Consider the following 13,759-nt stretch of genomic DNA (forward strand, 5'->3'; position numbering starts at 1 on the left):
TTTCTATATGATATAGTTGTCCGATTTGAATGAAATTTTGGCAACACGTTACGGGCATAGTAACACGCCTAACCTGTGAGTTTGGTCATGATAGCTTGAAAAACAAAAAATTTAAATATCGCAGAATCGAAAATAAAGGCTGCAACACGCCCACTTTTCTAGGCCATTTGCGTATTTATGTCATAGGCCCAATGCAAAAGACTAGACCAAAATAACTTTATTCGTTCTCGAGTTATTAATTTATTCCTAAAAAATCTTCATTCGGACCATAGTGCGATGGCTGTTAAGCCATTTTCTGTGCCGACTTCGAGACCGAATTGGCAGTCAACTTTAAACTTGGCTGAGTGAGTCTTTCTAATGCGAATAACGGCATCAGACGCAGTCTCAGCCATGGCTTGCAGCCTACTATATATACGAGCTAAATGTGTGTGGTAAAGTTTTTTCAGCTTCATGGGTGATAGAGAGCGAAGGAGAGAGGGGTGGGTAGGGAGAAAGCTGCCTCTGGCCAAAAGAGGTTGCCAAAAAGTTTTGCGTCGCAAACTTTTCTGCATATATTTTGCCCACAAAACGGAAGCTTGTTTTTCATGTCTGTTGGCGTATTTCGTTGCGTTACGATTCGGTTTTCCATTTTTATTTTTCCCTTCAGCATTTCTTTTTTTCTTTTTTTTCCATTGCTGGCATTTTAAATGCTTTAATCGCAATTTATCAAATTGGAAAATAAAAGGGCTCGAGTCCCGTGCAAAAGTTTGCTAGTTTCGAAAATTCAGGACATTTTCTAAAGCGTTTAATTTGTCAGCCATTTGCTTAGTTAAAAGTTTTGTTGGTAACAGAAATGGCATTGGCAACACGACAGCAATTTACGGTTACATTTTTATTTCATGTTTTGACTTTTTGTTACAGAGGGAGAATTAAGAATTCAGTATGCAACCAGAAACTCAGCGAGGAGCCTAAAGAGTGAGCAATGTCCAAAGAGTCGACATGTCCATATCGGAAAGGAATACGCCCAGTCATGGGGCATTGGCAACGCCCTCGCATCGCCAGCATCGGCCACCGGACGTTGAGGAGGCGCTCTCCTCAATGCTCTGGACGCCCTACGAGCGCACCACGCCCATGGCCAGCTCATCGGATGAGGACGATGACGATGAGCGGCTCAATCGCAAGTTGCGTAAATCCCAGAGCAACTACGAGACCAGCACCAGTCACCTAATGCCACTACTTCCTGGAGCAACAGCAACTGCAACAGCAAGTGCAACAATATCGACAGGATCTCCGATAAGAACAGCTCCTCCCGTGCCTTTTCCCAATTTTAGTTTAAGCGGATGCGCCTTCGAGGCGGCCAAGACGAGCCGAGCTGGCGGCCATCGGAATCGCTACTCGTATCCATCCTACTACGGCAGTCCGGCACACACACTCACCCAATGGTGTTCCTCGGCGGCCACAGCCATTAAGGAGCCTCCCTCGTACGAGTCCCTCTACGAGGCGAGTGCCTCCGGCGTGGGCGTGGCCAGGGCGAGCTTGGCTCGTGTCCAGCCGAATAATCTACAATGTGATAGATCGCAACGATCCCGAGCAACAGCAACAACTAGAGACACTGATCACCATGATGATGATGATGATGATGAACTAACGGCAAATGTTCCCGCTGAGCGTTTGGTGCGCTCCTTCACTGATGATTACATATCGCAGGTGAGTGTCGATGAAATATCGATAATAGTTATCATGTTAGAGATGAGATTAAAAATTTATTATTTATCCAAATAGTTCAATTTCGAAACCTGACAACCTTTTTAAATATCAATACATTATCATAAGATTCAATAGCTTATAGTTAATCAATAGATCTGACTGTTTTAATTTCAGTATTCGTAGATTTATGAGTGTTATCATAATTATTATTTATATTAAAGATGAAAGATTGACATACTTGATGTCAATAGGATTAATAATTTCGATCACAATCGATCTGTCGATCATCGATATAATATCATTATTATTTTTTTTGTAGATTGGAGATTAAAATGAATAGTGCTGACTTATTTATTTAGTGTTTATTTCTTATGTATACTTTATCCAGTAGTTATTTCGATATGTGTCTGTTGTTCGATTTATGTTGATTTCCAGTGTCAAGTCGGTGTCCCCATAAAATTGTCACCTCAGTGGCGCCACCAACGCCAACTGCACGCACTTAGACGCCTAATGTGGCACCATCAAATTTGATGTCAAGGCTGACTTGTACGCAGAGGGTGGACGGGGGACCTCTTATCGAGCCCCCATTGACAGTTTCTGCAGTCGATAAGAGCTAATGTTTCACTTAGGCCCTTGAGTGCCCGCGACTTCGATAAGAGAGCGCCAGATGTCGTCTAGCATCAGCATCGACATTGGCATCGTACGAGTAATTGGTATCGGCTCGATATCGTTTTAAGAGTGGAGTGTGCGGGGGGTGGCCGTGGAGGGGGTTGCGTTATGAGGGTCGTTCCGTTATGTTGCCAGTGGGACTTACAAAGTACTCGGGAAATATGCATTTATATTTATTTCTATGCTCCTATCACAATTTGTATTTGTTGTTGAGTCAACGGAATGGAAAATTAACCGCAAAGCAAAGAACAAAGAACAAAGGCGGAACTAAAATGTAAGAGTACATATTTAAATAAATGATAAGTATGAATACAATGTGTGTTCCTTCCCTATGTATAGGGTTGAGTGTCGCTAAGAGTATTTAGGGGTTGCAATCGATAGACAGACTGTACGCTAAGGGTATATAATTATATAGCTTTTTTTGGCAACCCGTTCACATACATATGGCACTCAGTGTATCAATCACTTGGACATGCGACACATGATTATCGTCCATAAGCTTTAAAAATATCCAAAGCGCATGACAAAACGTTAATTATAGAGTTGATGCCAAAGTATTTTAGCTTGCAGTCAGGTACCGTTAGATTGGGAAGGTTTGGAGCTTTTTGGGGCGAGTTTTAATGATTGCAACTAGCGGCAGCAATCACCGGCAGCAATCGCAGTCACATTGCACAAGAGTGAGCAGCAGCTACAACAATAATAATAACAATAATAATAACAACAATAGCAATGACAAACCCAACAACACCACCTAGAACAATATATCAGAACAACAGCAACAAATACAACAAAAGCAACAGCAACAACAGGCGATAGCAGTTTGAGCTAACAGTAAATCACATTATATTTCTGTGACGTAATTAATGCAAGTAACACAGCGTAACATAATTAGAACCCACACGCACGCACACGCACACACACGCACACACACTCACACACACACACATACAGTTAAAGCTCACATGATGTGGATAAGGATTTTGCGGAGTTTGTCTGAGGAAGGGGTCGTGTTGGAGCTCTGTGATGTTTAAAATTAGAGATGGACTGTCTAAAAAATTATGAAAAAAGTTATCTAACATGCAGTTAGTCATGTAACTCTTTTGACAAATGTTAGATAATTAACATGTTTTATTTTTAAAAAATAGGTTTTTTATTTAATTTTTTTATTATTCTCTTGTGGTTCTTAAAAAATTTTGATAATACAAACAAAATTTATTTAGTGTAACTATTTTTTTAAATAACGAAATTTTTTGTCAACACAGTTACTTGACATACTGTATATACTATTAATAATTTTTTGTTATATTTCGCACAATTTCGTGCTTTCTAAACTTTAAAAATAAGTTTTAATGCACGATGCTTTTGTCACGTTACAGTCACGACATAAGCTCAGCTCTAATTCAAACGCAGTCGTCTGTGTGGATATTAGAGAGGGAGAGAGAGCAAGTCATGCAGCCACAGCAGCAACAACAGCAACAACAGTAACGACAATAGCAATAACTTTATCAGCAAGCATGCAGACGCCAGGCAGGGATACACAACAACAAAAACAACACTACAATTACTTGTGACGATTTTATGTTTGTGCGTTGGCTTAATTAATTCAATTAAGCGCACATTTATGCGCCTGATAGATGTTGCCTGTTGTTGCTTGTGTGTTGCCTGTGTTGTTGCTGCCACATCCTTGGTATGTGACTTTGCCTGTGTCGCTGCTGTCACCTTTTTGGCCACTGGCTAATCCCTCGGCAATTAACATTAATTAGCGCTTTAAACTTAAATCTTGTCATTTGGTTAATGCAAACTTGACGTCTTTTCTTTCTCTCTCTCTCTCTCCCAATCTCTCTTTATCTGTATTTTTTCTTTGCAGAACTGCGCATTATTCACGCCAGCAATAAACGACACAGAAAAAGCAACGGCAACAACGACGACGAGTCAAAAACAAAAGCCAACAACGACGACGAATGCAAGATCACAACAAAGTGCAGAAAATCAAAGCGACAGCAGAGCGAATTGCATTATCAATGAAAACAGCGACAAAGACGACGACAACGACTACGACGACGACGACAATGCTGGCGATGAACAAGAAATCGCAACAGCAACAAACGAGGAAACAGGCACTGTCTCAGCTTCAGCTTCAGCCTCTGCCGCAGTCACCGTCGCAGCTGCAGTTGCAGTTGCAGTGCAGGTCAATCAACCTGTTTCCTGTGCTGCAGAAGCAGCAGCAGCAGCATTCAATCGCACTCTCAGTCTCAGGCAGAGCCTCAGTCGCAGTCGTAGTCACTGTGTCAGCGATAAAGAGCACGCCGCTCTGAGAGCAAGCATTGCAGCAACTGAGAGCGCAAGCACAACAGCAGCTGAGAGAGCAAGCACAACAGCAGCTGAGAGAGCAAGCACAACAGCAGCTGAGAGAGCAAGTACAACAGCAGCTGAGAGAGCAGCGACGACTAGTGGCTGTTCCATTGAGCGCCGCTCACCAGCGATCAGTCTTTCGAGTTCGTTCAGCGCGTGCACAACGGACGCGTATATAAACGGCAGCAGTTATTACAACTACAACAACACGTTGTCATCGTGGTTGTCGCGGGGGCGCTACAACTACAACTCGTGTAGCAGCAACGCCAGCAGCGAGAGCAGCAGCGACGCGCTGCGGCCCAACAAATGTTTGGCAGAACTCGAACGTTTGTATGCCGAATTTCGCGCGAGTGAAAGTCTATTTGAGCATCGTCTAAGCCAGGCACATATCGATAGCGATAACGATAGCGATATCGATATTGATACGATGCGTTTAAATGTGTCTGCTGAGTTGCCGCCAGCAACTGCAACGGCAGCAACACAGACTGCACACAGCAGCAACAATAACAACAACAACAGCAGCAGTGTCTTTCTTAAAGCCAGCAACAGCAATGACAGCGACAACAACAAACACGCCAAAAGCGTTAGCAGCATTGCAATATTGCCAGCAGCAACAAAGTCCTGTCAAAGGCAGCCAAGTCTAACGATACAAGTGAACAACGGCAGCAGCAGCAATAATAACGGTGCTAATAACGGTAATCAGGTTTGTGTCGCGTCGCCCACAAGCACAGCGACATCGGCAACAGCAACAGTTACAACAACAACAGCAACTGCAGCAGCAGCAGCAGCCCAAGAGTCAAGCATTGTCAACAACAACAACGGCGTTTGTGTTGTAAACTGCAATTACAACAACAACAGCAACACCCCCAACAATAACAACAACAATAACAACAACAATTGCATTGTTGCAATTAATAATTGTGTGCCAGCATCGAAAGTGTTTAGTGCAAGTGTCCAAAATAAGCTCAATAATAATCCGAATGTGGATGTGCAACACGTTGCTGCCACCGACAGTGGCAGTGTCAGTGTGAGCGCCAGTGCCAGTGCGATTAATAATAATAAAAATAATACAAATAATAATAATAATTGTAATGAGAAAAGCAATGTGAATGTGAATGTGTCCAGTGCTGATAACAGTGTCAAAGTAATCAATGTGAATGCATCTCCCCCACGCACTTTCACCTCAACCGAATGCCAAACCGATGATCTTACCAACAACAACAACAGCAACAGCAATTCCTCCCAGCAGCAGCAACAGCAACAGCAACAATTGCAACAACAACAGCTGCGCACACGCGAGCAACGTCGACGGGAACGTCGTGAACGGCGACAGCAGCAACATCAACAGCAGCAACAGTTGCCACCGCATCATCCGCGGCGATTGCACGTGGAGCGTCACTCGCCGCCGTTGCATCCACCTCCCCACTTGCACCATCCGCATCCTCATCCACATCCGGCAGCTTTGGGCCTGGCGCGCGCCTTGTTGCCCGACATCCTTCACAGCCATTACCCGCCGCCCTACAGCGCCCTCCCGGCAGGAGCACCACCCCCGCTGCCGCCTCCTCCGCAGGCAGCCCCCCCGCTGCCACCGATGCCTCCGCTGCCACCGCCGCCACCACCGCAAGCGCCAGTGCCAATGCTAACGCCAGTGATATCAACGGTTCCCCTTCCGGGCGCCACTCCGCTGATGAGTGATGGACGCTTCACGTTGCCGCTTCCCATCATGCGCAGGTGAGTTCCAATTCCAATGCCCCTTCCAATGCCAATTCCAATTTCCAGTTGCTGTAACTCTTTGTAACGTTCGCTGTCCGTCAGCTTCATCTTGTGCCTCAACTCTCACCTCTGGCATCATCGATCACTCCAGTCCCCATTTCCATTTCCATTCAAGCGCTCCTTTGCTTTCGTGTTTCATGTTTCTACCCTGTACAGGCCCGTTAAAGTGTAGTAGAATATGTTAAGGGAAAAGAGCAGCATGCACAAAATTTTGTAAAAGCAATTTCTTGTTTCTTTTAAGTTATTAATAATACAGGGTATGCCAAGGAGCTTGCTTCAGAGAATATTAAGAGATTTTACTCTGTTGAAAGTACATCAACTTTATTAAAATTAATAAAATTGATACGAGTTTTAGGGCAATTCTATTTGTAGATTGCAAATCAAATATATTGTCAAAATTTATTTTTAAGTTGGTTTATCGAAAACTCGATCACTTTAATCATAATCATTACCATGTTCAGTGCATTTTAAATTTCACATACACTTTTAAGCTATCTGTGATTACTAAAGAGAATTTATTATTATATATTTTAAGTATTAAATATTATATTTCCTGGTATATTCTTTTTTTAAAGTCTTCCTCTTAAATTACTTGAATAGTTGCAGGGTATTAGCTAATTCGAGCTCTTGCAAACTTTTCATATCTCACTTAATCATGTTTCATGTTTGCTTTTGGTTTTGCCTTAGCTTTTCTTCTTCTTCTTTTTGCTGTTGTTGTTGTTGTGCATGTCTATTTCGACATTTTCTATTACCGCACATCGTTTTTTTCTTTTTTGTTTTTGCTTTTTTGCCGTTTGCCGGCTCGGCCATGTGTCTTCCTGTTTCGTGTTAGACGTTGACTGAGACTGAGGTTGGGACCGAGAGAGGGTAGAGATAGACATTATAATGATGGTAATTTTGATGTCAGTAACAAATTTCTTGCTTGATTTGACGCTCGAGAAACCGAACCGAACCGAACCGAAAACTCAACCTACTAGTCGAAAGCCTAGACACGACCCGAACCCAAAGCCAAGCCCAAAAACAACCCATCCTGACCTGAACTAAGACAAACTTCTTGGTGTTTAAATTAATTTCTTAGGTTGACAGCATTTCCAAGAAATTTGAAGAGAAAAAAATATAAAATAACAAGAGCTCTAATTTAAAGTTGATGTCAAGAGTTCGTTGTAATTATTTCTATGAATCTTACGATGAATTTTTGTTTAGCTTTTTTCTGTTTCTGTTTTTGTACCATAACTCATTTTGATTATAATGAGTTTCGCTTTATCTGTAATTGCAGATCTTAAATCACAGTTTTGCTCAGGTACAAAAAAGCGTGTATGTGCCTTTTGTTCAAACTGAGGCAGAAAAGAAAGAGAGCAACATAAGGAGAGAAAGAGAGATAGAGATACTTACTATATTTGGTTTTAGTAATTTTCCCACGCATTTTTACAAGTATTACTATAAATATTTATATCTATAGTTACGCCAGAATCAAGGAACCAGTTTTTCTCATGACTGCACAAAATTATTGCTGTGTATCTGTATCTGTATCTGTTCGCCTTTGTATCTGAATCTGTAGTCAGCTGGATGTGCGCTATCTTTCAAACAGCTGGACTCAAAAAACATCTCCTATTATATACATATGTATTTATATATATATATAAAGCACGCCTCTGAACATTTGACATTTGACGACGACGCCGACGACGAAGGCAATTTCCAGTGGAGTCAAGAATAAATCGTGTTTCAGAATTTTAATTGTATTTTATCTTTTGTATAATTGCAAAACTATGTCAAGTTAAATGGTTTTGGTTATTGTTTAAACTTTAAAGCAAATTAGTCTTGGCTCGTAGCTTTTGTACTTCCTACAATTGTTGTGGTTCTCGTTGTCATGCCAAAGTTTTGAGGCGTGTTCCGCTTTAAGTATTGCATATTTAGAAGCTTAACTGCACTTTCTATGAATCTGTGAATTTTATGTAGTATTTTATCTTAAAGTAATTTGTTCAAAAGCTGTAAGCAAATGCCATTTTTTTAAAAAAGAAATACTAATTTGCAGCCAATCAAGCAACTTCCTGTTTCATTTGCTGAGATATGAACACATAAACATGACTCCAACTCCAGAGTTAACCTAAAAACAAAAGAAGTAAAACTCTTATCTAGCATTTTGTGTGGCAGCTTAATAGACTTTTTCAGCCTCTTTATAGCACGCCCCCTATTATCTGCCTATTAATGCCGGGGCATTCTCAATCTCAGCTATCACATTGAACAATTCAAAACGGATTCGCGTCTTTTATCTGCATTTTCAGCACCTTCAACCTTCGCCCCAATTTAACACACTCTTACACAATATGTGTTTATTTTTTATAGTATCTTTGGCTTTTACTTACTTTTATTTGGTTGCAAAAAGCAAGGAAAAAATAAAAAGGTGTAAAAAGCGAAAGTTTTTTCAGGAGTTGAGGGGGAATTGTAAAAGGGCTGTCGATTGGGGGACGACTGGCTGAGCGTGCATAATCTTTAAATCATTAAATAACAACAACAAGAAATTACAACAGTCCCAAAATGAAAAATGAAAACAGCACAAGCAACAACAGCAGCAACAACAGCAGCAACAACAGCAGCAACAACAGCAGCAACATCGAGAGTAACAACGACAACAAATAATAATAAAAATAAAAACAGCAAGCAATAAAAAGGAAACGTGATGCTGAACTCACGTTGCACGGCAAAACAGACAGAGACGACATATAAATCGTTGTAATCATTTCTTGTTTCTTCTTCATTTCATTTTTGTTGCCTTTTTTCCTTTCATAGGATTTTATTTTATATTTTGAAGCATGCGAAACAAAAGAGCAAAGAAAACAGCGTGCCCAGTAATAAAATCACTTTAGCAGATACAGATAAAGATACTAATACAGCTGAAGTTGCAGACACAGATACAGCCACAAATACTAAGACTCAGTTTGAGTTTTGAGTTTGGAGTTTGAGTTGACGCGTGAGTCTCAGCGTGCAAGTTTTCGGCTACTTTCACTTTCGCATTTGTATCTGTATCTTAAGCTGAAAACTGAAGTGCTTGGGCCAAGTTATCATAACTTTGGCTTACACACATACACACACACAGACACACACATACATACGGTCACATGCAGTCGTAAATCTAAAATGTAATTCAGTTAAGATCATTAGACGCGTGTATTTCATATTAATTATGCCACTTAAACTAATTACGAGCTGCGTTGATTTGTGAAGCATTGAGGCGTCTGACACTGAAAACTGAATCTGACAACGACAACAACCACAACAACGACAATAACAACAGTAACAATGCTAACCGGTTTTTAAAGCGAGTGTCAAATTGGGAGTCCAAAGACCCAAAAAAAATTTGCATACGGCATAAAAAGAGTGCAAAAGTATCTGCAAGATACGCGCCTGAAATCGATGGATGATTCAACGCTCAAAATGCAAAAGCCAAAAAGGCAGCTAAAAGCCAGCTAAAGCAACTGAAAACCAGATTTCACCCGAACCAACAACAACAGCAACAACAACAACGGAAAACAAGCCAAGTTTCAAGTTGCAGAACACGCTGCCTTTTGCCTCAAACTGAACTCTGAGCAGCACCTCGATCTCTGGCTGTGTGTGTGTGTGTGTGTGTGTGTGTGTGTGTGTGTGTGTGTTTGTGTGCGGTGTGTGTATCTGCATTTGTATTTGTATCTACTGTTCGTTCATATTTTTGCTTTTTTGGTTGCTTGCAACATTTGGTGGCACGCATCTCCTGCCTGGCTGACATAGATTTTGGTCTAGTTCTCTAGCTAGATCAGAGATTTACAGTTGTGGCAAAGAGATAAGATGAAGCCTTCCACCAATTGAGTGATTGTCGTATACTTTGTGGCATATTATGTGGCATAAAATCACAGTCAGAGCCAATGCTTCTACAGCTAAACACAACTGACAACTGACCAAACAACTTTCCAGTTTTTTGTATTTTTTTTTTTCATCTCGGTTTAGGCTGTCCTGTTGGGTTCGAGTTGGCTTGGAGGCAATGTCTGGAGTGCACCGCCCGCTCTTTTACTGATTTGGCGGTGTTGGCTTTATTTATTTTTATAAGAGCGCAAACACAACACACCACAGCAGCCACAACAACAGCGACAACCGCAGTGGAAGCAGCAGTAGAAGCAGTAGAAGAAGAGCGGCTAAATAACTTGTCGGCTTTGGCACTAGAGAAGCAGAACCGCATCCATGAGATACTCAGATACTGAAAAAAACCAAAAAAGATACGAAACGAAACGATGTGAGGCAAAACAAGACGAGACGAGAACTTGACAAAAGTCAATAAAGCCAATAAAGTAAAATTGTTGCTGCCTCTGTCCAAGTGCAGACGACAACTACAATAACAACAGCAACAACAGCAACAACGACAACATTGTAGAGAAGTCATTTCGCTTGGTCCCACATGCCACAGTGGTTTAATATACCAAATAAATAGCCTTAATGCAGTTCTAGAATTTTGTTAATGTTGAAAGCTATCGTTAAGTTTCAGCTAATTTTTTTTGAAGACAGAAATCCACAATTTCGTCCATTATTTCTTACTTTTTCACTTTTTTTTCTTGCAGATAGTGTCATTGTATCTGCTAGAAACCTGAAACGTGATTATATATTTAAATTTTGTATCAAATACTTTTAATTAAAGTATTTCTTGTTGACTCTCAGTGAATTTTTATTATGTTTTTTATATAGTTGGATGAGTTTAACCAATGTCATAAAGACTTTAATTTAGAGCTTATAAGCGTATCTAAAGTTAAATTCTAACATTTTCCTAGCGAATTACTGTGCTTAAATGATAAAGGGTGCAAACTAGTTTCTTTAGTTAAAAATGTTTCTCTGCATATTTTAAATCGAAATAGTTGTATTTTGGTTTCACTATAAACTTTAAGCTAACGTAATTATGAATATTTTTTTATTATAATTAATATCGCATGTTGGCTATAAATATAAATAAAAATTTTTAATTTTTACTTTGGATTCAATGAAATTTTTTTGTTTTTAATTTCTTTTTTTATTTACGAAGAATGTCAGACTAGGGAGCATTCAGCAAGTGACATTGCTGCTAAATAATACTCCACTTAATTTTCTTTCAAGTCTTTAGACACATTTCGGAATATGTTTTTATTAAAGTGAATAATCATTCATGCAGAAATATTTCCCCATTTAATATAAACTTGAACCACTGTGCTTGGCCTGCTCTAAGCAGAAAACCAAATTGCGGTTGTCTGTTGCGGTGGCTGCAGTCTTTGTTGTTGTAGCTGCTGCTGTTGTTGGTTGGTTGTTAGTAAAGTTTGTTTGTATAGAAAATGCATTCGGGCCAAGTTGCAATGAGCCGGCAAAATGCAGCAGCAAATAGAAAAGGCGACCCAAAACAAGTTGCCAACAAATCTAAGAGAGATAGAGAGAGAGAGGCATAGTCAGAGATAGGAGAGAATGAGATAAAGTTAGAGGGAAATTGGATTGCCTGAGGATAGAATTGGGCAAAAGGGCAGACTCAACTCTCTTGACAAACTGTTGCTGTGCCAATCTCAGGTTTATTAAATTGTCACCCCAGTTGGAAATTCGATTTACATTTGGATTTCTGTTTTGGCCATTAACTGTCGAATGGCACACAAACCCAAATCCAGATAGAAGCCAAACCCACAGTCTAGAGCCGAAAGCTGTCATTATCAGTTTGTGGCTAAGAAACTTGTTTGTTTTTGCCTTAATTGTGACCGTGCAATTAACGTTTTGGATTGTGCCAAAAATGCTTTAATAAGTTTCTTAACTGCTTTGGCACTGGCCTTGAGCGCTGAGAAAATTATCGCGCAGACCAAACTCGAGAGTTTTTAGAGACTTGGCAGCCTCTTTCTCTTTTGCCTTTTGGCCGTTGGCTTGCCACTTGGTTTGGGCCATTACAGTTCAATGCCATTTGGGTAAGAGAACAAAGCCAAAAGCTTAAGTCTAACCGGCTCATTGTGAATTCAGGCATCAGACATTTCCACACAAAAGCCGCTCGCAAACAAATGAGAATTATTATTATTATTTTTTGTTGTATTTGTTGTATTTGTTGTTTCTGAAATACAATAGGACCCTGCCCAGTTCAGAGCCCATTCCCAAGAGCAGATGAGCATCATTTGAAAATAAGTATATAAATAAATAAATATGCGAATGCAAATAAACAATAAACAATATGCTTATATGCAGGCTGCCACTCCCCTTTCGCTTTGATTTACCTCTCACTCTTGCTCTCTCTCTCTCTCTTTCATTCTCTCTCTCTCTATCGGCTACTTTTCATTTATTTTTATTTTCATTTGGAATTTTATTTTATTTTACTTTTTTTGCGGCTATTGCGGCTGTGGTTTTAAACAAAAGTCCATAATTTATGTTACGGCTAAGCATTGGAGACTGTTTGTTGTACATTGAACAGTTTGTTGCCATTCTTCTTGCCACTCTTTTTGCTGTTGTTGTTGTTGTTATTCTCCATATTGCTGTTGTTGTTTACCCTCACTTTTTTCTGGTTTTATGTTGTGGCTTTGCATTTGTGCATTCAACTGAACTCAAAACGGGGCGTGTGGCATTGGCAGCATTTGGTGGCATGGTCAGAGGGGCATGGAGGCGGGGCGGGGTTAGTCCGCTGACTTGCGAATATTGGATAAATTATATACAATAATTGACTTGAAACTGCATTCAATATTTGCCAAAAGCATTTGCTGTAATTAATTTAAACAAGCTTTAAAATACTGAATTATTATTTGTAGTTTCAGCTATCAATTTTCATATGTATTAGTAAACTATTTGTTTCTGTATCAATGCTCTGTTTAGCAGTCAGAGGCCCTTTATCATAGTCTAGTTTAATTTGATTTCAGAGATTTGTATTATTGAATTTGAAACAAATTTCTACACATTCTGCCTCAAAATTCTATACGATATGCAATCATTAACATCAATAACCGGATTATAATACTTGTTAAGAATTCCCTAGTCAAACTATAGCTTATAAAGTTTTACAATTATTAAACTAATCATTATATACATCTATTCTCGACAAGTAAAAATAAGGCTACAAATGGAAAGCACCTCAAAGTAAATTCACATGATTTCGTTGAACTTGCAAATCACAAAAGTCAAGTGAAAACCGGATCATGTAGCTTTTTTACAATTTCGTCACGAAGTGTGTAAAGTAAAAGTTAATGATTAATATTCTTGATCAGGTTGTCAGTCATTTGATCTCTAAATTACTATGCAAATTTATATAGACAGATCTCGATGAAACTAACGA

At 39.8% G+C, this 13,759-nt stretch overlaps 1 protein-coding gene across 1 annotated transcript in view; it reads left to right on the forward strand.

The window, feature by feature from the left end:
* Positions 1-962: 962 nt before the first annotated feature.
* LOC117783781 (formin-J) overlaps positions 963-13,759 on the forward strand; it is a 39,853-nt gene continuing 27,056 nt past the window's right edge. Inside the window, exons 1-3 of the mRNA XM_034621325.1 lie at positions 963-1,686; positions 4,223-4,525; positions 4,616-6,438. Of these exons, the coding sequence (XP_034477216.1) occupies positions 979-1,686; positions 4,223-4,525; positions 4,616-6,438 (2,834 nt within the window). The 5' untranslated portion in view covers positions 963-978. The remainder of the gene's footprint in view (positions 1,687-4,222; positions 4,526-4,615; positions 6,439-13,759) is intronic.

The sequence above is a fragment of the Drosophila innubila genome (assembly GCF_004354385.1).
Source record: "Drosophila innubila isolate TH190305 chromosome 2R unlocalized genomic scaffold, UK_Dinn_1.0 1_C_2R, whole genome shotgun sequence".
NCBI classification, from domain to species: Eukaryota; Metazoa; Arthropoda; class Insecta; order Diptera; family Drosophilidae; genus Drosophila; species Drosophila innubila.